Genomic DNA, 25,923 nt, shown 5'->3' on the forward strand with positions numbered 1-25,923 from the left:
AGCTTGCTTACCACCAAAAATTTAGTTCGCATTTGCCACCACACAGTTGATCCCCTTTACCCATTTTACCTTCCCCTTCCCTTCCCTTATGGTAACCTCTACTCTGTTCTCTGTATCTATGTATTTGGTTTTGTTTGGTTTGTTCATTTATTTTGGTTTCTTGTTGTTGTTTGCATTTTTTATATTCCACATATGAGTGAAATCTTATGGTATTTGTCTTTCTCCATCTGACTTATTTCACTTAGCATACTACCCTCAAAGTCCACCCATGTTGTCACAAATGGCAATATTTAATCTTTTATATGTCTGAATAGTATTCCATTGTATATATATTTACCACATCTTCTCTATCCATTGAGATATCACCTCATACCTATTAGAATCGCTATTATAAAAAAGGCAAGAAATAACAAATGTTGGTAAGAGTATGTAGAAGAGGGAACCCTCATACACTGTTGGTGGGAATGTAAATTGGTACAGCCTCTATGGAAAACAGAATGGAGATTACTCAAAAAATTAAGAACAGAACTACCATATGATCCTGCTATTCCATTTCTGGGTATTTATCCAAAGAATATGAAAACACTAATTTAAAAAGATAGATGCACCCCTCTGTTTATTGCAGTATTATTTACAATAACTCAGATACGGAAACAACCTAAGTGCCCATCAATAGATGAATGGTTGAAGAAGATGTGGTATATATATATTCAGTTTTCATTGTTTTACCAAGCATTTGTTGAGCATCTACAATGTGGAAAGCATTGTACTGCGTGTTGGAGATAGAGAAGAGATAAAGCCTAGTGACGTTCTGCCCTGTTTTTAATGAGCTCCCCTAGGATGGGAGTCGGGGGGCAGAAGAGAAATGTTAACAGGTAATTACCGTGCATTGTAATTAAGTTTAATGTATGGAGACGTTTGTGCATACCACTATAGTATCACATTAAAGGGAATGATTAACTCTAAAGCTTCTGAAAGGGCTTTGTAGAAATAAAGCATTTGATTTGAGTCTTGAAGGATGAGTAGGTATTCACTAAAGTCGACATAAGAAAAGGTTTTGGGAAAAGATGAAACTTGAACCTTATGATCATATCTTTTTTTAAAAAAAAATCTGTATCATTCCTGATAAATGATCAGTGTAGATATATTAGAAATATCATTCATTTATTGCCTGTCTACAAACCCTCTCCCAGATAACAGGCCTTACTCATGCCCCTGAAAGGGCAGCCTCATGGGGATCAAGAGAAAACAGTGGAGGGATGAACTGAGAGGCCGTAGTGTTTCTGAGATTCATCTATATGTTTTGTTTTGTTTTGTTTTTGTGGTACGTGGGCTCTCACTGTTGTGACCTCTCCCATTGCGGAGCACAGGCTCCGGATGTGCAGGCCCAGCGGCCATGGCTCACGGGCCCAGCCGCTCTGCGGCATGTGGGATCTTCCCGGACCGGGGCATGAACCTGTGTCCCCTGCATCGGCAGGCGGACTCTCAACCACTGTGCCACCAGGGAAGCCCCTATATGTTTTTTATATCAGTAGTCAGTTCCTTTCTATAACTGAGTACTTTCCATTTTATGATACTATACCACAATTTGTTTATCCATTAACCCATTGATGGATATTTGGGTTGTTTTCAATTTGGGGCTGTTACAAATAAAGCTGCTATGAATATGAATATTAAAGCTCCTAATATTCTTTCTTATAGAATTCCAATTAATAAATGTACAAGGACTGATAGAAATAGAAAATCAGTAGGTGAACAGCACAGTAATAATGGGAAAGAAAGATTCACTAAATGGATGCTAAAATTAGTGGGAATTTTGAGGAGAAACAGGGTACCTGCATATTCTCAAAGCATCTTCCCCTACGTTAATTAATTACAATAGGAAATATAGTAATTTTACAGTGGAGAAACCTGGCAGACACCACCTTAACTAAGCAGTCTAGGTTAACATCAGTAATAAGACATATTGACATGATATACAGCCTGATATGATGCTTCAAGGGCCTGACATCACTGTATGGTATTCTTGCTAAAACTGCGTAAGGTCATGACCATAACACTTTAAAATACTAGTCAGTTATTTTTGTAGAATGTCCCTCAACTTGGGTTTGTCTGATATTTCTCATGACAAATTAAGGTTAGGCCATTTTGTCACAGACTGAAGGAGACTTAGGAGACATGACAACTAAATGCAATATAGGATCTTGAATTGGATCATAAAAAGGGACGTTATGCTGACACATATATATGGAATCTAAAAAGTAAAAAAAAAAAAAACGAAAGAAAAAAAATGGTCAGAAGAACCTAGGGGCAAGACAGGAATAAAGATGCAGACCTACTAGAGATTGGACCTGAGGATACGGGGAGGGGGAAGGGTAAGCTGGGATAAAGTAAGAGAGTGGCATGGACATATATATACACTACCAAACGTAAAATAGATAGCTAGTGGGAAGCAGCCGCATAGCACAGGGAGATCAGCTTGGTGCTTTGTGACCACCTAGAGGGGTGGGATAGGGAGGGTGGGAGGAAGGGAGACGCAAGAGGGAAGAGATATGGGGATATATGTATATGTATAGCTGATTCACTTTGTTATAAAGCAGAAACTAACACACCATTGTAAAGCAATTATACTCCAATAAAGATGTTAAAAAGGACGTTAGTAGAAAAATTGGTGAATAAAGTCTGTAGTTTAGTTAATATTCTTGTACTAATGTTAAATTCACTGATTTTGATAACTGTACTAGGGTTATGTAAGACATTAACATTAGGAAAGCAGAGTGAAGTGTATACGAGAATCCTCTGTACTATTTTTTGCAATTTTTCTGTAAGTCTAAAATTATTTCAAACTAAAAAGCTAAAAAAACCAACCAACAGAAAAACAACCATAAGCAAAATAGGAAGGAAAAGGTTCTTCCTCAATCTGATTAAAGGCATGTACAAAAACTGTTAATATCAGACTTAAGGATGAATGCTTTCTCTCTAAAATATAAAACAAGGCAAGAATGTTTGCACTAACCACATTTTACAGCATTGTATTGGAGGTCGTAGCAAGTGCAATAAGGGAGGAAAGGGATAAAGGAATACAGATTGGAAAGGAAGAAATAAAACTATTTTTGTCAGATAACAAGATTACATAAATAGAAAAATCCCAAAGGATTTACCTAGAAGCTATTAAATTAGTAAGTAAATTTAGCAAGGTCACAGGATGAAAGGTTATATATAATTATAAATTCTGTTGCTATACTAGCAAAAACAATTAGAAAATTAAAATTTTTTAATTCCATTTATAATACGTCCCCAAATAGGAAATATTTTAAAGTAAACTGAATATAATTTGTGCAAGACCTTTATGCTGAAAACCATAAAATGCTAAGAGAAATTAAAGGAGACCTAAATAAGTGGAAAACATACCATGTTTCTGGATTGGAAGATTTCCTACTGTTAAGATGGCAGTTCTCCCCAAATTGTTCTATAGATTCAATGTAATCTTATTTAAATTCCCAGCATATTTTTTTACAATCTGACTGTAAAATTTATATGGAAATGCAAAAGATCTGGAAGAGCCAAAAAATTTAGAAAATACAAACAAAGGTAGAGTACTTGCACATCTCAACTCAAGACTTACTATAAAGCTATAATAATCAAAACAGTAAGCTACTGGCATAACATGGACCTATATAGGTTAATGGAACAGAACAGGGTTCAGAAATAAACCAACTAACATGTGGTCAATTAATTCCCAACAAAAGGTGCCAGCATAATTCAATGGGGGAAAGGAGAATATTTCCAACAAATGGTGCTGAAACAATAAGTAAGTCCCCTACATACGAACCTTCAAGTTGTGAACTTTCAAAGACGCGAACCTGCGTTCGCATGTCCAGTCACGTAAGTTAGTTCACGTGTCTGATGTACATTGTCACGTGCGTGCATCCTCTACAAGTGGTGGTGCTTTTGTGTACTTTACGGTACTGTTTATTACCAGGTAGACTCAGTCTTATTTTATACTCTGGGTTATAATCCAGCACTATCATTATTTTGTTCTTCAAACAGTTTCACCTTTGGCCATTGGGAGCTCCTGCAGATTAGCTTCTGTCATTTGACATGCCCCATCCTTTTTTTGAGCACTTCCTGTACTATCTGGCACGACAGTGTTTGTGGCTCATCTTGTACTTTCCCTGCCTTGGCTCTAGAACCAACCACTTCTCCAAGCAGCCTTGGTTCCTCTTATTGGAGAGTGGTTCAGAAACTAAGATCTGGGTGCTAGATATGCTTATTGCTATCGAAGTGTCATTCCTTCTAGGCTCTCTCTTGCTAAAAGTTTTTATCTTGAATGGGGTTGAATTTTTTCATGTATTTTAATCTGTTGAACTGATCGGATCTTTACATTATGCTTATGAAGAATATCTTTAGATTCCTTTTCTTTGACGTGTTTTTGCCTGGTTTTAGTGGAAGGGTAAGACTGGCACCATTAAAATGAGTTCTTTCTGTTTGCTGAAAGAGTTTGTGCAGGCTTGGTGTTGTTTCTTCCTTAAATATTTGATAGAATTTACTATTGAATTCATCTTAGCCTAGAGTTTTCTTTGTGGCAAGATACTTAAATTACAAATTTGGTTTCTTTTGTAGATGTAAGACTATGGCTCTGTTTCATTTATTCCTGGGCCAGAGGGTGATAGGTGATTGTGATTGGCCCAGCCTGTCACACATCCATCCTTGTGGCCAATGGACTGGAAAGTTTGTTATCAGAAGAAAGAGAATGCGGCATATACAGGGCTCCAGGGAAGTTATCAGCCAACTTAGTCACTTCAGTTTGAGTTTACTACACTCTCTTCTATACTCTAAGCCATAGACGTAGAAATAGTATAGTTAAGCAAAATCCTTTTTTCTAGTGATAGTTATTGAAGTGGACTTTTACTTTAATATTTCATGCCTCCCTCCATCCCCTACCAATGAATTATGAACTTTTTATGGGTCTATAACGCCCTACATGACCAACATACTACCTGTTTTATCTCTTTCCATCCCTTCATCTGTATCACTCTCTCCCTCTACTTATTAGGTACCAGCCTGACTGGTTTTTATTCATTCCTTTCCCAAAGATATCAAGGCTTTTCCTTTCTTGCTTCTTTGTTCTTATATTTTAGTTTATCTGCTTAAAATACTCTTCTCTTAGCTTTTCATATACCTTATTCCTTGACATCTTTATGGTCTAAGCTCACTTGTCACCTCTTCAAAGAGGCCTTTTCTAACTATCTTGTCTGAAATAGACTCTCCCTTATTGTTATTTAACAAAGTACTTTTTTTTGTTTCCTTCATAGCATTTATGAGAATCTGTAATAATTTGTTCTTTTTGTTTATTTTTTTAATTATCTGACTTTTCTTAGGCTTCCTGAGGGTAGGGCCTAGTTCATCTAGTTCTTGGCAGTGTGTTGGGTCCCCAGTTCCTGTTATATCATGAACACTTAATATTTACTTGTTTGAATAACTGGATATAAGTAGATGATGTATTAATTTTGGTTTCATATACATATGTGTATATACATGTGTGCCCCAATGTAGAAAATCTGTTTCATTCATATACTTATTCCTCAAATATTTATTGAATACATACTGTGTACAAGGTATTGGTTCCAATGCTATGTATATATGAAATCTGATTTTGAGAACTGAAGGGGATATTATTGATGTGATTTTTTGTGCTTTGCAAAATGAATTCTCCATGAAATACCTTTTAAAAATCAAATTTTTACATGGTATATAATAAAAGTCTGGCAAGCATCTCTCTTATTTACAGATGAGGAAACAAGATTCAGAGAGGACAAGGTCTCATAACTATTTAATAGTATAGCTCTTACTAAACCCACATTTCCTAACCTATTTCCATATTTGTCCCACATCACACTGCCTTCTCTGTGATTTACTTCTTTAAATCTTTATTTTTTCTTGTAGTAGGGAGCCAGCATGGTGTAATGCTAATGAGAATTGAAAGACCAGTGACTTTTCACTTCTCTGAAAAGCAAGTGACCTGGCCTTTCTCTGTTTTTTCCATCTTTAAAATGGGATAGTAGCTGTTCCCTTATGTTAGATGATTTTGAGGAAGAATGACTTAAGATTTAAGGCATTTTACAAAATTAAAAGCACTCTAAAAATCTAAAGAATTTGTTTCATATAACTTTTCAAATATGGGACTGTTGTACAAAGCAAATTACACTTAAACAGGATCAGTTACATTATTTAGTTGAGAATTTGTTTTGTTTTCAATCCATTAACTATTTAGCAGATATGATTGAGTTATCTGAGATGGCACACATATTTGTATTATAATTGTACACTTCAGTATAAATATGTCCATGAATGAGTAAAGAAAATTCTCAGGTGGAGGCTTAGTTTTATCTGCTGACAACTTTTCTTATGTCTTAGGCTATGTTTAGACTTGAATTTTTGAATTTTTAAATTCACCAGCCTTTTTTCACTTTTTGTTTGTTTCATGATTTTAGTTAAATTTCCCTGAGGTCACATGCCTAGTAAAAGCTGAGATTTAAACCTACGTCCTCTGATTGTGTTGTTTCTGCTATACTGCACTACCTCTCCAAGATGATTCTTACGGTATCTACTTCACAGAGTTGCTGAGCTAATGCATGTAAAAAGGCTTTGTAAACTGTGAGGCATTTCTGTATAAGGCAGAACATAACGGGGATTATAAGAGTAAGAAAAGAAAATACTGAAGGAGGAAACCTTTTATATGCACTGTCAATTTACCTTTCTTAAATAAAATTTGAAATACTTTTGATGCCAGAATAGTCTTGATGAAATGCATTTCTAATGTATTAACAGACCATGACCATATTTGAAAAATATGAGATATATGATCACCGTAATTTAGTGACCTTTTGATGGAGTGGTTTTCTCCCAAAAGTTTTTGGTATACATAGTTTATATATATTATTTAATAAATACCATACAAGTCAGTTAAATAGTGGTCAGATTATAACATCTGTGAATGGAACAATGTAGTAGACTCTTGGCATTCAAGATTAACATTAGCTTTCTTTTTTTTTTTTGCGGTACTTGGGCCTCTCACTATTGTGGCCTCTCCCATTGCGGAGCACAGGCTCCAGACGCGCAGGCTCAGCGGCCATGGCTCACGGGCCCAGCCGCTCTGCGGCATATGGGATCTTCCCGGACCGGGGCACGAACTCGTGTCCCCTGCGTCGACAGGTGGACTCTCAACCACTGTGCCACCAGGGAAGCCCTCATATACTCTTAAAAATATTATTATTTTTCTTTAAAGATTTTTTTTGATGTGGACCATTTTTAAAGTCTTTATTGAATTTGTTACAATATTGCTTCTGTTTTATGTTTTGGTTTTTTGGCCACGAGGCCTGTGAGATCTTAGCTCCCTGACCAGGGATCGAACCCACAGCCCCTGCATTGGAAGGTGAAGTCTTAACCACTGGACCACCAGGGAAGTCCCCAAAATATTATATTTTTTAAAATATATGAGATAACATGTGAAAAACTTCCTAAGCTTTACACATTTAAAATATTTTTCCTCCAGTGCATAGTATGATGTCTGATATATCTTAAATGCTTGTTATAATCTTAAAGGAATTGATGAAGAGCAAGGAGCTATGAAAACACATTATAGTATAAAGAAGTATTAGTTTTGCCTGATGTATAGATAGAATGGGAAAGGCTTCCCAAAGGATATGACTTCTGAACTGGACTTTGAAATGTAAGCAATTTATGTTGAAAATCAGGAAAGGGGTTGCAGAACAAGAGAGAGACTATGAGGCATGAAAGTTCCTTGATCTACATGAGCCATGTATCTGTAGGCTTATACAGTTTACACAGTACTTTTGTTTACACTATTGCTTTTGAGCCTTATGACAACTCCATGAGCTGAGTTCATATAGTCAAGTGCTTGAGCCTTGACTAATAAAACTCAGGTTCTAGGGTGTAAGAGAAAGCAACTAGCCATTTTATTCTTTATAGTTTCATGAATGTCATGATTGCTGATGCTATTGAATTTCTATGATTATATTTATGAAAGAACTGTTTTCTGAGTTATAAGTATGTGAGAGAGAAAAACATATACATACAATGAAAAGTATATTTCCATTTTTATTTACATAAGCAGATTAGTTTATATTGATATACAAGTTAAATTTTTAGAGGTCTCAGAAACAAATTAGAAAATGCTTCCTTAATATTTCATACTCTTTATAATTCAGGTAGGTTTTTAGGATTTCAATCCTTGTATACCATTTATCTAAAGAACAACAAGTGGAAACTGTGATTCCTCACATTTTCTCTTAGGCTTTTTGTTTCTGCTATAGTTAAACAAGTTTGTTGACATTAAAAAATATTTTTTTTGCACAAAAATGTTTATTAAAATACTTTGAGGGAGAAAAAGAGAAACAAAAACTCTCCCTATTTAAACTTGACTTCCTATTGTATATTGTTTGTAATCAAAACAGTGTGGTATTGGTGAAAGAACAGACAGATAGATCAGTGGAACAGAATAGAAAGCCCAGAAATAGACACACAAATATAGTCAAATGATCTTTGACAGAAGAGCAATGGCAAGTCTGTGGAGAAAGGATAGTCTTTTGAATAAGTGGTGTTAGAACAACTGGGCATCCACATGCAAAAAAATGAATATAGACACTGACCTTATACCTTTCCCCAAAATAACTCAAAACAGATCATAGACCTAAATGTAAAATACAGAACTTATAGAAGTTTTATAACATAGGAGAAAATCTAGGTAACATTGGGCTTGGCAATGAGTTTTTAGATACAATGCCAAAAACACCATCCATGAAAGAAAAAGTTGGTAAGATCTACTTCATTAAAATGAAAAACCTCTGCTCTTCCAAAGATACTATCAAGGGAATGTAAGACAGCTACAGACTGGAAAAAAAAATTTGCAAAACACATATCTGATAAAGGACTGTTATCCAAAATATACAAAGAACTCTTAAAACTCAACAGTTAAAAAGTGGGCAAAAGGTCTGACAGACACTTCATCTGAGAAGGTATGCAGCTGGCAAAGAACCATATTAAAAGTGCTCAACATCATATGTCATTAGGGAATTGCAAATTAAAACAACTGGATACCACCATGTACCTATTAGAATGGCTAAAATCCAAAGGATTGACACCACCAAATGCTAGCAAGGATGTGGAGCAACAGGAATTCTCATTGCTGGTGGGAATATAACGTGATACAGCCACTTTGGAAGCCAGTTTGGCAGTTTTTCTTAAAAAGCTAAATAATCTTACCATATGATCTAGCAGTCACATTCCTAGGTATTTACCTAAACGAATTGAAAATATGTCTAAATAAAAACTGCACATGAATGTTTATAGCACCTTTACTCATAATTGCCAGAAGTTGGAAGCAACCAAGATGTCCTTCAATAAGTGAATGGATAAGCAACCTGTAGGTACATCCATTCAATGGAATATTATTCAGTGATACAAGAAACAAGCTATCAAGCCCCCAAAAGATATGGAGGAACCTTAAATGTATAAAAGAAGCCAGTCTAGAAAGACTTCATACTGTATAATTCCAGCTACATGACATTCAGGAAAGGTCAAAACTATAGACAATAGAAAGATCAGCTGTTGTCAGGGGTTCAGGGTGGGAAGAGGAGGAAGAATGAATAAGTGGAGAATAGGGGATATTTAGGGCTGTGAAACTATTCTGTATGATACTGTAATGGTGGATATATGACATTATGCATTTGTAAAACCCATAGACCTGTACAACTGCAAAGAGTAAACCCTAATATAAACTATGAACTTTGGTTAATAATGTATCAATATTGGTTCATCAGTTGTAACACATGTACCACACTAAAGATGTTAATAATAGGTGGGGGAGAATGGGTATATGTGCTCCCTGTACTTCTTGCTGAATATTTCTGCAAACCTAAAACTGTTCTAAAAAGTCTACTGATTTTTTAAAAATAGAAAATGTGGCTCTCTGATTTCACTGCTAATAATTTAGCTTTTATCTTTCTCTTTTTTCTCTCCCCGACTGAAACGGGCAGAGTCTGTCAGGTGCTTAACTTTTTTGTTTCTAGGTAACTTTATGGGATTATAAAACAAAATTTCTCTGCTAAATAAACCATGAAAAAAGCAAGTAGAGATACTCCTTGGTCTACCCAGACAAGAAACAAATATGCCACAATATCAGTGTTAATGGAAGAGTGGTTACAAATGATTTCTACGTTCATCTTTGTTTTTCGGTATTTTCCAAATGTTATCTGTAAAATAACACTTTGTTAGCGCTTAAACAGCTTTTTGTATCCTACTGCAGCTTAACTGTATTGTTAACATGTCTTAGAAGATATTATATAGAAATAAATAAGACACAGGTCTCTGGTTAACTGTAAGTGAAACACTGCATCACCACAGTGCTTGATGTAAATTATCTCATTGGTTGGTGACAACCTCATCAGATTTTTTTGCAGTTTACAAAGGGATCAGTTTTAAAATTTTATTCGTTATGCACTTGATTGTTTGTTTTTTTACTTGCTTACTTGTTTATTATTTATTTTCTTGTTTATTACTTATTCACCTACTCTTTTAAAAGAAGATTCTAATTAATGTTACCTAAGTGGTTTTCCCAAGTTCTTACATTTTGTTGGTTAAAACTACTTTAAAATATGTGCTTGAAATTTGTGTCATTTGCAGTTTGTGTATTTAGGGAAATGAGTTATTTTTTAAACAGAATTATTATCTAAGTGTGGCTTTAGTGATTCCTTGGTACAGTAATCGGTGATGAAATTTAGTTCATTGTTTTCAGCTAGTTTAAATCAGTCTTGAAAGAAACAGAAACTTGTTGCTTAATATAGACTCTAGATGACTCTTTGGAATGCCTCTGGGCTATTATGAAGTACTTGTTTAAGAAGGATAATTCCACTTGATTATATATTATATATAATTTTAAATTCAATTTTAACTAGATTATGCTGTCTTTATGGAGCCACTTTGTTGCTGAATTGTATCCACACTATCCAGGATGCTTTTAATGAATGGAGTTTATTCAGCTAATAGGTGATACAGTTACCATTCAGAAAGCCACATAGTCTGGATCTTAATCCCTCCATCGTCTTTGTAATTTTTGAAATTCTTAATATAGCATTTATATAAGATATTTATGACATTTTTAAAGTTCATCTTTGTTCCCTAATTCATACAGTAACTTAGATTTCCTGGTCCACTACCTTATAATAAAACCTCAGTTTATTAATTTATACAATGAACTTAGAAATCCTTTTGGAAAGAGGTAGTTGGAAAAAACATACAAGTATTTGAGTCCCTGCTGTGTTCCATGCACTGTACCAAATGGATACAGATGTCTGGGAGTTTGTTTTCCTACTTTCTGCTATAAAGCTGCCCCTTTACCCAATTTAGCTACCTGTAAATTCCTCCCTAAAATGGATTTTTGGTGGGTTTCTTTGTTTCCAGTGTGTGATGCATAAAGGCAAATATTTTACGGATCAAAGGTGCATTGGTGTCTTTATTCAGGTTCCTTTTTTTTAAACAAGTGAAGGGTCCTTTATTTATTTATTTATTTATTTTTGGCTGCATTGGGTCATTGTTGCCGTGCACGGGCTTTCTCTAGTTGCGGCAAGTGGGGGCTACTCTTCATTGTGGTGCGCAGGCTTCTCTTTGTGGTGGCTTCTCTTGTTGCGGAGCACGGGCTCTAGGCGCGCTGGCTTCAGTAGTTGTGGAACACGGGCTCAGTAGTTGTGGCGCACGGGCTTAGTTGCTCCGCGGCATGTGAGATCTTTCTGGACCAGGGATCAAACCCGTGTCCCCTGCATTGGCAGGCGGATTCTTAACCAGTGCGCCACAGGGAAGTCCCTATTCAGATTCTTGAATTCTAAAGTATGGCAAGCTGAGATTTGATTTTGTGTTTCAAAAAAGGAAGGAACTTTAAGATATGAATAATTACTACTTATAGGCATTAGAACTATATTTGCCTATCCTGTCTCAACAAGTTGGTTGTAATTCTTAAGTTTTGAATAGACAATGGTGACAACTTGGAGCTATCTAAACTAAAGAAGTAGTTCTATTTATTTGTGCTGTCATTAAAACTGTTCTGACTTTAATATTCAAGTATCTCTGTGGAAGAAATAGATTTAAGCCAACAAATAGAAGTAAGATGAAAACTGTATATGTGGATTAATTAATTTCAGAGTCCAGAATTTTCTCCAGACGCTTTCAAAAGTCTGGGTGCTCTTTTTACATAAATGGTTGGAAATGTAATCTATCTGTAAAATGTAGAAAAATTAAGTGCAAGTTTTAAATGTGCGTTTAATAATTCCAGAATTTGAATTTTCTTTTTATTTGCAGCTCAGATCGTCTAATAGAAGAGACAATAAGGTAGGAAAAATGTTTTGTTTTTGTTTGTTTGCATATAAATGAACAGATAAAGTTAATTCTATAACTAGAGTTAAAGTCAGTTCATCTTCCTTAAAGATGAGAATTTCATTACATGGTAATGTATTTTTACTGTGACTTTCCCTTGTAAAATACATTTGAAGCCTAAAACATTTGTTTCCAGAATTAGTAGAATTGAGCTGTTTTACCTAGGTTAATTTTTCTGATTAATTCATACTCAGTTTTTCAGCCTCTGTCTTTTTATTCTTATTTTTTAATGAAAACAGTCTTGAACATGTGATTTGTTAAATGTCTTATGTATACCATTTATGTAGACTTGGTTTCTGTTACAGCAGCTATAGAAAACCTGTAGTAATTACTATTATCTGTAATAACATTAAAGTAGTTTCTTGCTTAAGGTAAGGGAAATATGTTGGTTTGAACTGCTTAAGTCTCTAGGTTTGGTGAATTTTTAAGTACCTATTTTAAGACAGTAAAAAAGTAAGTTAACTAGGAACGGTCTCCGTTCTTTAAAATTCAGCAATGTCTACAGCACTGTTTTTCAGGAAAGGTAGAACGAAGTACGTGGGAAAAACAACAAACATTTGTATTCTTACCATAGGCTTTGGTATTGTGTTCAAGTGTTTTACATGCTGTATGTTATTTAATCTCCTCAATAACTCATGAGATAGGCACTGATCACTAGATACTATCTCCAAAACAAAAAAGAAGTTAAGGTAAGTAATTTGCCCATGGTCACATGACTAACAAATAGTATTGAGGATTCAAATCCTCAAATCTGAGCCTCTAACTGTAGAATAAGAGCTCTATCTAAACCACTACTATATTTACTACCTTACAGAAAGAGGACAAGCTTTGGAGTGTTATTTGGTTTGAAACCTGGCTGTGCTACTTAATTAGATCTGTGTCTTGGATAAGTTTCTTCATTTTCTTATGTGTTTAAAAACATGGGATTGATGATAATACCTACTCTAGAAGATTGTTTTGAAAATTAAAGATAATATGAGTAAAATGCCTAATACAATGCCTGGCTGATACTAGGTAATTTGAAAATGGAAGCTGTATTATTTATACTTTTTTTTTTAACTTTTTATTTTGATTTCATTTCGGATTTCAGAAAAGTTCCAATGGTACAAAGAATTCCCTTATACCTTTTACCGAGATGCCCCAAATGTTATCATTTTGCCACATTTGCTTTTTTGCAATTTTTTTTCTGAACTACTTGAAAATAAGTTGCAGACCTGTTGCCTCTTAACCTCTAAATATTTCAGCGTTCATATCCTAAATATTTATGTTGAAATGGCCTCATGGATTCTTATTTTATTAAATGGATCCTATCATTATTTAATAATCTTAATAAATTATCTTTTATAATAATACGCAGTTATCACATCTTGGAATTTTGTTTGAATTGCATGCACTGGGTCTTCCATCTGACCAACGTTTTCACAAAATTGTCTAATTATCAACTGAAATATCTCCCTTGTGACTCCTTACCTTTCATCAGCACATAAAGTTGGGTCACATTTTGCAAAGGATTCTTTACTTAAGGTTTCCTTATAACCCTTTTCCTTTTTTTCATCCTTTTATTTCTTCCTTTATACCTTATCTTCTAGCACCAGGCTGCCTTAAGCTTTTCGATTCCAAGCTGGCCTTTTTAAGGGCAGGTGATATGAGTATAAAAATTTGGAGTACCTCATAGGATAGGAACATTTGAGAACTATCAAGTCACTGATATTATTATTTTGCTAGTTAAGAAGCAAAAAAACATGTAATTAGAAGACCTTTTATTTCACTATTTCACTTTGTTTCAAAATATGATAGGTATCACAAGTGAAATTTTATTGAATATAAAGCTAGTTATGATTACTTATGGATAATATAAAATTAAAGTGTCAAATAATTATTTTTACATATTTACATGTAAAATTTTACCTTTTCCTTTTAGAGCTGTATTTTTAGAATATGTACACAAATGAATATAAGCGGACACCAGTTTATTGAAAAGAACGAATATTTTTAATATTTGTAAATGTATTCTTAAGCTTTAAATGTATAACTAGTATTGTCTGTTGTTGAAAAAATAAGTGTCTGAGTTTAGTTCACAGAACGTGTGAGAAAGTTGAAGTTCCAGTAAACACATCAATAATTTATCATTTTAAAAGCATTATATATTATTTGGAGCTTATGTTTTGCCTCTGCATATTTGACCCTTGAAATAACAACAGCCTAGATTCACTCAGCTTGACTCCAGATGATGGAATAAGATGGCAAAGTATATCTAGATATACTTGGTGTGGTACTGGAAATCATGCATATTCAACAAGATAATAACATAATGTATGATGATAATATCCGTTCTCCAAGGAACACAAAGTGCTTTGCGGAAATTATTTTTTAATTTTCCCTATCTGCTTCTGAGTCAGAGTGCATAGGAGATGGTGATAGTCCCAGTTTAAGAAAACAGAGGCATATATGATTCAGAGATTGGCCTCAGATATCTCAGCCCAGGTTTGAATTGTAACTTTTTACAAGGCCATAATACCTGTTTAAAAATACCTGGTAAAGTAAATTTATTATAAAACAACCAATTTTAAATGTATCGTATTCTATCATAGATATATATACACTTAACCTGAAAAATTATGAATAAGAACTAATGGTGCAAAGGATGTTGTTAGTTTGACTCTTATTCTTGTGATCTTTTTACTTTTTGGATCTAAAATTCAGTGTGCTATAAAGTTGACATTGCCCGCCTCTTTCTGCTCTAATCTTGACTGGTTTTGCTCTAGACCTGGTGCATTCACTGTGCTGGTCCTGGGATGTCATTTCACCATTATCCTACAATGACCTCCTCTATTGGATCACTTATTTCTAAAAAATAAAAGTCTTCAACTGTCTTAGTTTATTCCCTCATTATGTTGGACCGTGTTCTTTAGTAGCTTCCTCAGAAAGAATAGGAGGTAAAATTTTTGGACTTTACACATCAAAAAAAGTCTTTATTCTACCCATATTCTTTTTTTTTTTTTTCTACCCATATTCTTGATTCATTGTTTAGCTAAGATATAGAATTCTAGATTGAAAATAATTTTGAAATTTTTGAAAGCATTGTTTCCAGTGCTGCTTTTTAAGTCCAATGCCAATTAAAATTTCTGGTCCTTTATATTTGTTAAGCATTTTTTTTTCCTCTGGAAGCTTTTAAGATCATCCCTTTTCCCTTATGTTTTTGTTTGTTTTTAATCTCACCATATGAGCTTGACATGCATCTTTTTTAGTCCATTGAATTAGGCATTTGGTGGGCTCTTACAGTCTGGAAACTTATCTTCAGATCTGAGAAATTTTCTTATGTTTACCATTTTCTTCCCTCGTTCTTCTTGATCCTTTTTTCTTTTTAATATACACTCTATATTTGTCAAATATATCTAAATAAAATGGGAAAAAAAGAATTCACCTAAAACACAGCCACTAGATTGGTTAATTTGGTATGTATTCTTCCATATTTTTCTCTATGTCTCTCTTTGTATCTGTGTAAAAATAATAAAAATATGAACATATTCATATAGGCAGACACATGTGTAATTGGGCATTTAGAAAAAGTGGAATGATATTAACCATAGCAGGTTAGTATGTGCCATCACCTAACTTGTCCATGACTTAAATCAGTAAGTTGTGAGAGGGCCATATGGGTAAGTGTTAATCCCTGTAAAGGGAAGGGTGGTTGCTTGTAGAACACTGGTTATGGACACTGGAAATGGGGTTCCTATTCTTGACCAAGGATAATCTTGGGCAGTGGAAGTCCATGATGGTCTAGGGAGCTGCCCTACTGTAACCAACCCCTGAATGGTGGAACCACAACATGCATTTTTCCTAGTTCCTTTTTATTTTTGTAAGGCCGCGCCATGTGGCATGTGGGATCTTAGCTCCCTGACAAGGGACCGAACCTGCACCTCCTGCAGTGGCAGCGCGGAGTCTTAACCACTGGACTGCCAGGGAAGTGTCCCCCCCTTTTTTCTTATTTTTTAATTGAAGTATAGTTGCTATACAATACTCTATAAGATATGCATGTACAATATAGTGATTCACAATTTTTAAAGGTTTTTACTCCATTTATTAGTTATTATAAAATATTGGCTATATTCCCTGTGTTGGGCAATATATCCTTGTAGCTTATTTTATACCTAATAGTTTGTACCTCTTACTTCCCTACCTTTTCTTGATCCTTTCTTACCTTTTCTCTGTCTTGCTTTTTTTTTTTTTTTTTCCTACTTTCTGGGAAGTTTACTCAATTTTTCCTTCTAACGCTTCTGTTATGTTTTTATTTCCACTCTCCTTTTTGTAATTTACACGAGCTCTCTAAAGGGATAGACACACACACACGTTTATGTTTGTATGTTTCATGGATGTGATACTTTATCTCGGAGGGCATTAAATATAATTACATTTTAGAGTTTCATGAGCCTCCTTTTTTGCCTCTGTTTCCTCAGAATCACTCTTCTGTTTGCTGGTTGGTTTGTTTGGATCTCTGCGTTTTATGTTAGAGGCTCTCCTCAAATGTCTGGTGAACCTTGGCTCTTTGTTCATATTTAAGGGTGAGGCTCCAAATCTAGTGATTGGATGCTCATTCTGTGTGCGTGGGTGGTAGGATTTGTTGAGTGGGAGGCTTCACCATGGGTGATCAGGAAGGGGCCTGTCTGTTTCATTGGGGGCTTTAAAATGTCAGTATCTGTAGGTCTCTTCTTGGTTAGATTTTCTGCTGAACTGAGGGCAGTCACCTGCCTGCATGGTTTGGAGCAGGTAATTTAGGGGTCTGACAACTCCTTTTACAAATTTCCACAAATGTTCATTCTGTCTTCTGATATACCTGATTCCTTCAATTCTTTAGATTTTCTAGGATCTGGGGAAACCTTTATAAATCATTACTTGACTCATAATGGTACTGAGGTGAATAACAGTAGGGGATTTGGTGCTAGTAATGTTATTAACATTTCTTAATCACTCAGGTGGAATTCCTCTAATTTTCTTTTTGATTTTCTTTATTAGATGTTTATGTATTATAAAAGTACAATGTTCTTACTATAACAATTTAGAAAATTCTAAAATGTATAAAGAAAAAGTTTGTCTCCTGGTGGTGCCCCGCCATTCCTACCCCCCGAAGTAACTTGTATTAGCTGACAGTTATGTATCTTTCTGATAGCTTTCTCACTGTCATACAAACATACACAAAGATGTTTTGAGTGTTTCTTAAAATAAAAAAGGACTAATACTATACACATTCTGTGGCTCACTTAAATCATTCAGTATATCATAAACATCCCTCCAGGTTAATGGAAATAATTCTGACTCATTCTTTTAATAAGAAAATATTATTTCATAGTATAGGTATACCATAATCTACTAAACCATTCCAATGTTGTTACCAGGTTTTGTGGGGAGGGGGTGATGGTGGGGAGTATTTTTTCATTTGTCTTTCACTATTCCAAACAATGCTTATCCTTTTATAGATCTCCCTACACACTTTTGTTTCTTCTTTGCCTTCTCAGATCTTGAAATTTCAGTTGACTCATTTGTCATTTGCTCCAAGTACTCCCTCTAGCATTTTCCTCCAGAAGTATACCTGGTCTTGGCCTGTCCAAAAATGTGTTCAGTTAGCCCTCTGGTAGGTCAGGCTGTTAGAGACCCTAAAGCAGGTACATACAGGTGGCAGTAGATGGCCCAGCAGTTTTCCCTCTTAGGGGCTCGTTGTCACACCAGCTTGTAGATGTCAGCTGTCTGCTTATAGGTCTCTCTGGCTGTGTGTAGCAGGCCTTTCACAGCTGTAGGGACTGAGCAGTTCAGTACATCACTGCAGCCCCTGTGCATGCAGACCCTTACCTTCCACTGTCTGGGCTTCTCAAGATGCAGTGAAACCTACTCTTTGCCCCAGGCTTGAAGAAAAATATAGTCTTCCCTGCCATCAGTTCTTTGGTTCTTCCCTTGCTTGAGAGAGTGTAGCCCTCCCTGGCTTTCTTCCCTCGAGATCTCAAGAGAACTTGGGACCTCAGATGGACCCTCCCCGGCATGTCTGCCTTTGTCTTGTGTTCTTCCATAGAGGAAACTGGGCCAGAGATAAGGTCAAGAATTTGTGCTCTACCATCTTCCAGAATATCTTCATTTCTGTTGCTTTTCGGTTTTTTTAATGTTTCACATATTTTCAGAATTACTGAAGAACTTCCTATTTCCTACTGCTTTTTATAATATCAGTATCTAAAACGCTCCCTGTGTGTTACGTATGAAAGTGTATACTGACCCTGCCTTCTAGGATACTAATGTCCAAGAAGAAAAGACTATTGAAAGTTAATAATCCTGGCAGCGATAGCAAAAAGATATTAACTGAAATTTCTTTAAAAAGCACATCAAAGTAGTTACATGAAAGAAACTGTACTCTACAAAGAGTGAAAAAGTGACTTCCCTTCTTTCTCATTTGCTTAATGAATCTGTGACCTTTGTCACCTGGCTTGGAAACTAGCTTAATGTTGCATGTGTGTCCTAAAATCTACTTGATTGGGTCTCAAATAGAGTTTTGGAACATAATTTCTTTTTTTAAATAAATTTCTTTCTTTCTTTTTTTTTTTTTTTTTTTGGCTGAGTTGGGTCTTCGTTGCTGTGCGTGGGCTTTCTCTAGTTGCGGTCGGTGAGCGGGGGCTGCTCTTCGTTGTGCTGTGTGGGCTTCTCATTGCGGTGGCTTCTCTTGTTGCGAATCACGGGCTCTAGGCGCACGGGTTTCAGTAGTTGCAGCACGCAAACTCAGTAGTTGTGGCTCACGGGCTCTAGAGCGCAGGCTCAGTAGTTGTGGCTCACGGGCTTAGTTGCTCCGCGGCATGTGGGATGTTCCCAGACCAGGGATCAAACCCATGTCCTCTGCATTGGCAGGCAGATTCTCAACCACTGCACCACCAGGGAAGCCCCTGGAACGTGATCTTTCCATAAGTTAAGGGCTGGTTGTATATAAATATTTTGTGATATGTTGCACCTTTGGTTCTATTTTTATAATTGTAATTCCCTACTTCCCTCTCAAGGGTTTTTCCTGATTAAGGATATTTTAGTACCTGGCCCCTTTTAAAACCATTTTAAGAAGCTTTTGTAATGGGTGATTTGTCAGTTGTCTTATTTCATTTGTTACTTTGGGAAAAAAAAAGCAACCCACAAGAAACAGTCCACTGCTTTGTCCAAAAGAATATCAGAGAATAGCATTGGGGATGAAGTGGTCATTCAGAAAAAGGACAATGGGAAGATGACTTGGGAGGTGATTTTTTTTTTTCTTCCATGTTCCTGCCCAGTGCTTTTCAAAGGTGATGTGCTCACCTTAGTTTTCTGTTTACTTTTAAGAGTATGATGGATGCATGCAGGATCATCTTGAAACATCAGTTTATTGAGCTTCTCTTTTCCTCCCTTGCAGCATTGCTATGGCAACAAAAGAAAATATGACTTCACAGAGAGGAATGTTGAAGTCAATTCAGAGCAAAATGAACACTTTGGCCAGTATCCTTTTTGAAAGCTTGAAATCTGGGGGTTTTGGGGGGAAAAAAATCTGTGTATGTGCTTCACCACTCTCCCCCTCTTCTGGACAGGTTGCCATCATCAATAACAGTAGAGGCCATCAGTAATTCTGTATTATGATATGCCCTGCACTCCTGAAAGATCATACTGTTTAATGCCATATGTAAAAGATTGCACACCAGAGGGTTAATACTAGTAGATCTAGAAAATAATTATGTGAATTTTCAAATTCATAGAATTATTTTACATTTTAAAAGCTCTTGAACTTTTAAACTTTTAGAACTCCACAGTGTACATAGTTTTTACCTAAACATCATAAATTATGTGCTTTTTCTTCTTTCTTTATTCAGTTTGGAGAATAAGTCAGTGGCACATGCTTAGAAAGAGAGGGAGGTAGACAGCCATACATGTAAATGAGTTGTCACTGCTGGTGGCGTAGTTTCATTTTGCACAAGCTAAACTCTAGGATAGATTTGCTGCTTGTTTATTGTGACCTCTACCTTTTTAATTCTTCAGTTTCCCAATTTAAAGTAGGATTACTGCTACTTCTGAGAAACCCAGCAGGGAAACTGATAAGCCTGCTAAGCTAAAACATTTTGTTTACTCTGAGAAGTCAAGCCTTCTTAGAGAAAAAAGTTTCCTCCCCCAATTACTAAGGGGGAAAGGACCTTTAATTTTCAAAAGTTGAGTATCTTCTGGTCCTAGATAATTAAAGGTCACTTTTAGTTTCATACCTTATTTGCCTAAGGAAAGGAATATCCTGAAGCCTGTTGGTATTTTCCAGTTTTTGGTGAATTTTGTTCTTGCTTTGTCACCCTAAGTATAAAACCACACCTCCAAAATCATTTATATTTTATATAGGGCTCTACAGTTAACAGAGTACTGTTATATACATTATCTCATTTTACCAGTACCATAAATTAGAATCATTCCCAAAATTATGTTTAAAAAAATCAAATAAAATGGGTGTGAGTCAGGACTCCATAGAGAGATAGTAATAGAAACGTAATTCATACTGACTTAAGGAGGAAAAGGAGGGAATTAATTTGTTCATATATCTGTAAAATTCAGGGGTAGAATTTGGCTTAAGGTGTAGCTGGAAGCAGGGGCTCAGATTTTATTATCAAGAATCTGCCTTTCCTCTCTGTTCCCCTACTCCATCTCTTATTTCTATTTTCTTGTGTGTTGGCCTCATTCTCAGGCAGATTCCTCCTCGTGCCGATAGAGATGGCTACAAGAGTCACCTCCTACCAGTTCAAAAATTCTCATGGAAAAAGGGCGTCTTTTCTGACAGCTCTGGCACATGTCCCAAGAGGACTGTGGTTGCCCTAGCTTGAGTTACCTCAAGCTATTCCTAACCCAGCCATTGGCCAAGGGGAGTGAGTATTCTCTCTGGCCAATCCTGAGTGCGTATGTACACCTGATGTCAGAGGACAAGGTCAGCCCCACCCTGTTACATGAACTGAACTGGATTATTATAGAAGGAGGGGGGTGGTTCCCCTAAGGTAATAAACTAGATAGAAATATGTCCACTATAGACAGGGTTTCCTAATGTCAAAAGTTTTCTTACTTTCTCTCACGGGGTTGTTGACCCTTCTTTTACCAAGCAAGAAAAGATTAAGCATTTGCTTTAAAAGAGATTTGTACCTTACACTGTATAAGTTTTTGCACATTACTTCATGCTTTCTGTTCTGCATTTTAAAAGTTGTTTCTGCAAATTGTCCCCTTTTTTTGTTGATTAATTTGAAAAACACATTAATGCCTACAATGTGTAAAGTTCTCTTCATTAGGCACAGGAAAATTCAAGATTAGAAAAAAACATAACCTCTACATACAATATGTAGAGTATATAAATACACAATACAGTCCCTGCTGAGAGTCATTTATTTACAGGAAAATGCAGTGAGGATTCACCGGGAGTAGGGATTATTCCAGTCTCTAGTAACCTAGGTGATTTTGTTGTTGCTTTTCTTGACCTTGATACAATACCTCTATTAACAAAGAGGATGCACCTGCAGGTGTGTAGTCAGAAACCAGTGCTAGAAATGCAAAACAATGTAGGATGCAGAAGCGTGTGCTTTGATTGCAACATACCAACAAGTAAGATATGAAGATATTTTACAGTACTAAGTAAAATGCAGTTGTGACTGCTATAAAACTCCTAAAATTGAAAATTTTCTTTCCTTTCTTTATGTTCCCCAAATAGGACAGCCAGAGCAGTTTAACCCACTTTCTTACGGTATCCTGCCTACTGCTGTAAAGTAAATTTAAAATTTTAAATAATTAACCAGTACTTGATTATAGAGACACTTAAGAGTTTGTTCCCACCAATTACCTGAATCCAAGGAGGCTTATCACCTTGGGGAGAAGATCACATATTCCCCAAAACCTTTCTGGCAAAACTTCCCAGTCTCCTGAGAAAAGGGGTTTAAGAAAGAGAGGGAGAGAGAAAGAGAAGGAAAAAAAGGAAAGACAGGAACCTCAGGATAATGGTGGTGGTAGCTGGCTGCACCTGTACCTCCGTGCCCTGCAGGGTTCCTCTCTCCCGACCACACGGGCTCCCACCCTGATAGCAATCCCTTGGTACATGGTAGCAGTCATCATTGTTCCTTCTCTCGCTGTTAATTTTTTTCTTTTCATGGTTCTTGTGTACTGCAGTTTACTAGGAGACTTGAAATTGCCCTTGAGCAGTAGGGCATTTGTGTTTGCTGTAGCTCCCTCAGTGTGACTTTTTCCCCCTCTATTTCTTCTCATCATTTATCGTTTCTGGACTCCACTGATCTCTGTTTTTGTGATTCCTGTGAGTTTTCACTAAAGAGGCTTCTTCCAAATATGACCTTAATAAAGATTTCCCAAAGATCGTTTTCCTGCTGTGAACAGCCTTATCCAGAGGATCAACCTTAGGAAGCGGCGAGACTCACTCATCCTGGGCGGTGTTATTGGTGTCTGTACCATCCTATTGCTGCTGTATGCTTTCCATTGATGAGACATCTCCAGGGACTCTTGACAGCCACCACTTTTACACCCTGATCCGGAATAAGAAAAAGTAGGAAGGAGAAGTTGACTGACCTGATAATTAGCTTGACCGGCAGGATTAATTCAAGACTGATAGTGACGGACTCTGTGACGTGGTCAGGTTGAGCTGAAGTCACAGGTTTTCTGTGCTATCTTTTCTAACACACGTTTCCTTCTGTTTTTAGTTTTAAAAAAATAATAAATGTTTTCAGTTGCTTTTGTCTCCCGAAGAGGTAAGTAAACCCATCAGAAACAGAGTTTCCGTGCCTCGGTGAAAGTGTTGAAGGCTGATGACAAGCCCGGTCTTACAGCTGGATTCTTCAGAAAACCAGGTTTCTCTATATCCAAAGACTGCTTTCCTTTCAGCCACCAGATGGGGTTGTGAATAAAAATAGTTTTTGTCCTTTTATTTTACACTCATCATGAGTGTAAATCACAAGTCATTTCTTGATAATCTGTGCTATAAATTTCTACTTTGTCCCCAACTCTTTCGGTATTCAAGAAAAATTACATTTTTCAAAGAATCTTTGAGATGCTCACAGACCAACTTCAACACAGTTGAGGTTGTCTGAAATAGAAGACAAGTACTGCAAAAAAGCTTTTTTCTTTATTTTATTTTTTAATAGTGCACACTCTGGGGTTAACTGTATTCCTGGAAAATCATCAAGAATGACAGGCTTTTTTTTGGTCAGTCACTGTTTTTTGTTAATCTCTTCCATTGGGTTAATATTTACTACTGTAAGAAAATGAAATCTCAGTTCTACCATGACAAAAAGCCAGTGTCTGTCATTGCAACTATTCTTCATCATGTCAGGATTAACACCGGCAACTGAGTGAGGGGAACGCTTGGTTTTCAGTGAGATCTCTTTAACAGGCCACATGTAAAAAGACACTGAGTGAGGGGTCACCATCAGATAATTCCATTTGTAAGTGTTCCACATTTATGAGCAAAAGTTTAAGAACCACTGTCTGATGTACCAGGAATTCTGTGTTCTGTGAAAACCTATTCATTCCAAATCTCTTAAGCTTTTTCAAACATCCAGAGAATGGCTTTATTATTGAAGGTGCATATAACAGAATCTATCTCTGTCTGCACCTGTTTTCTATTACCACCCTGGACAGTGACAAAATTTTAAACCACCCACCAGAAATCTTTTCAAGTTTAACCATTTCTCAGTTTCTGTAAATCTATTACTTCTCTAACTGAACTACCACAAATAGGCCGAAGACTTCCAACAGCTGTATTCCTCACCAAGAAAGAAGGCTACTCTTCACCTTTGGAATGTACTATGGTATTTATAGTACTGGCTTAAGACCATGCCATGGGGAATAAAAGGATATTAGTATGTAGTTCTTAACTACATCACAGAGTGTTGATGGTGATATTCAGATGAATTTGATTACAGGCTGATGGGTAGACTAACCTCTGGTCTGGTGCAGAAACGGAGAGGTTTTTTCATGCTGGTGTCAAAGTTTTACTATGTTCTGGGTAGGAAGAGTGTTTGATACTTTTTTTTAACTATGGGGTTTATTTTTCTAAATATGGGTTGATTGATCAGTCAGTTGATTGGGGATGCCCTTAAAAGAAAGTTTAAGTTTTCCCAGTGTGAACCTTAAAAGATCAGAGAAATAAGTTCATTTATTTAATTCTCTGTTGGGAGAACAAAACTTCTCTCCCCTGACACTTTATTATCTTTGATTTTTCAAAGGGTCTTGATCAGTGGTTGTGCCTCAGCTAGAATTTATGGGACTTTGGTTGCTGTATAGTCGGCATTTAGAAAATCTGAAGTATAAATAAAGTTATTTATTTAATTATACTACCAGTCTTTTTTACTGGTGTGTTTGGTGTGTTCATTAATGGGTGGTGGTGTGAGACTAAAACTAGGACCCAAGCTAATCTAGCTTTTGCTGCAGCTGAGCAAACAAACACTTTTGATGGTTGGGAAGCCTTTCCATTAGGGTTGTGCTTAAATGAAGTAATAGAATTATGTTGATTATTTTCTTTATGAAAATAAAGAAACTAGTTCTTCTGAGGAAGTTGAAAAAGCGTGGTGTAGATGTTGGTGTCAGGTAGGTCTGACTAACCTCCCAGTGCTGTAGCCCATAGTGAGGTAACCCAGGGCCAAACGTAGAGCGCTAGGGCTGTGCTCCTCTGTCCTTTATGGTTCCTTCTTTTGCAGAAGGAGGCCCTAGAGCGAGGATAGAAGTGTGCCATTTACAAGTAGAGGCTTATTTTGGATCCCGTGATAGCTGATTTGAACTCTTTCAGTTTCGTGCCATTTAGCTTTTTTTTTTTTTTTTTCAGCAGCTTGGTTTTCTTAACTTTTTTGCTGTCCTTACAAACCAGTTACTAGGCTCAGGGGCCAACAGTAAATTGCTTATGAGAGCCAATCAGAGCCAGGTCCAAGGAATTTTCTATTCCTTGTCCCAAAGGTTACCTCTTACAGGAAGTTATTCTCTCTCAGCTATTGTCTTATATGATGGATCTTTCCTTTTGGGATCTTCTTAATAACCACTCAAAACTTTCCGTTTCACTTAAAAGTATGAAAAACCATGACAACAAAAAGGGCAGAAAATTCCAAAAGGTATACTTCTGAGAGTTTGTTTTACTGTGCGCTGATAACTTTAGTTTAAAATGCTTAATGAATCTATTACTCAAGTTCAAGCCCAGATATTCAAGTGCTTCAGTTGATCTCTCCTGGCTATTTCTATATTCTTCTTACTGTTATTAATAACGATGCTGAAGGAGTCCCTGTAATTTGCAGCATTGCATACCCATATTTTTCTAATGTTAGAAAAATATGGGCTTTTCTTCTCCATTATTCATTTCTCCTGCTTACCAAAATTCACTTTTATAGAGAATGCCTTTTTCCATACTGCCGAGTACTCAGATCAGACATGGGAGTACAATCCTGAGAGTGGAGATGAGCAGTGAGAGGAGTCATCATGAGG

At 36.2% G+C, this 25,923-nt stretch overlaps 1 protein-coding gene across 4 annotated transcripts in view; it reads left to right on the forward strand.

Annotated features, from left to right (window-relative positions):
• The window catches only part of GOSR1 (golgi SNAP receptor complex member 1), a 48,202-nt gene extending 22,929 nt beyond the window's left edge, over window positions 1–25,273 (forward strand). For 3 of the 4 annotated variants that reach the window (XM_030861910.2, XM_030861911.2, XM_060290691.2), the window contains 3 exons: window positions 12,373–12,402; window positions 19,856–19,938; window positions 22,815–25,273. In XM_030861910.2, coding sequence (XP_030717770.1) covers window positions 12,373–12,402; window positions 19,856–19,938; window positions 22,815–22,939 — 238 coding nt within the window. In that variant the 3' untranslated portion in view covers window positions 22,940–25,273. Of the gene's footprint in view, window positions 1–12,372; window positions 12,403–19,855; window positions 19,939–22,803 lie in introns of all 4 variants that reach the window. The other variant, XM_060290690.1, reaches the window with a different exon arrangement.
• The last annotated feature ends 650 nt before the right edge of the window (window positions 25,274–25,923 follow it).

This window comes from Globicephala melas, chromosome 20 (assembly GCF_963455315.2).
Source record: "Globicephala melas chromosome 20, mGloMel1.2, whole genome shotgun sequence".
NCBI classification, from domain to species: Eukaryota; Metazoa; Chordata; class Mammalia; order Artiodactyla; family Delphinidae; genus Globicephala; species Globicephala melas.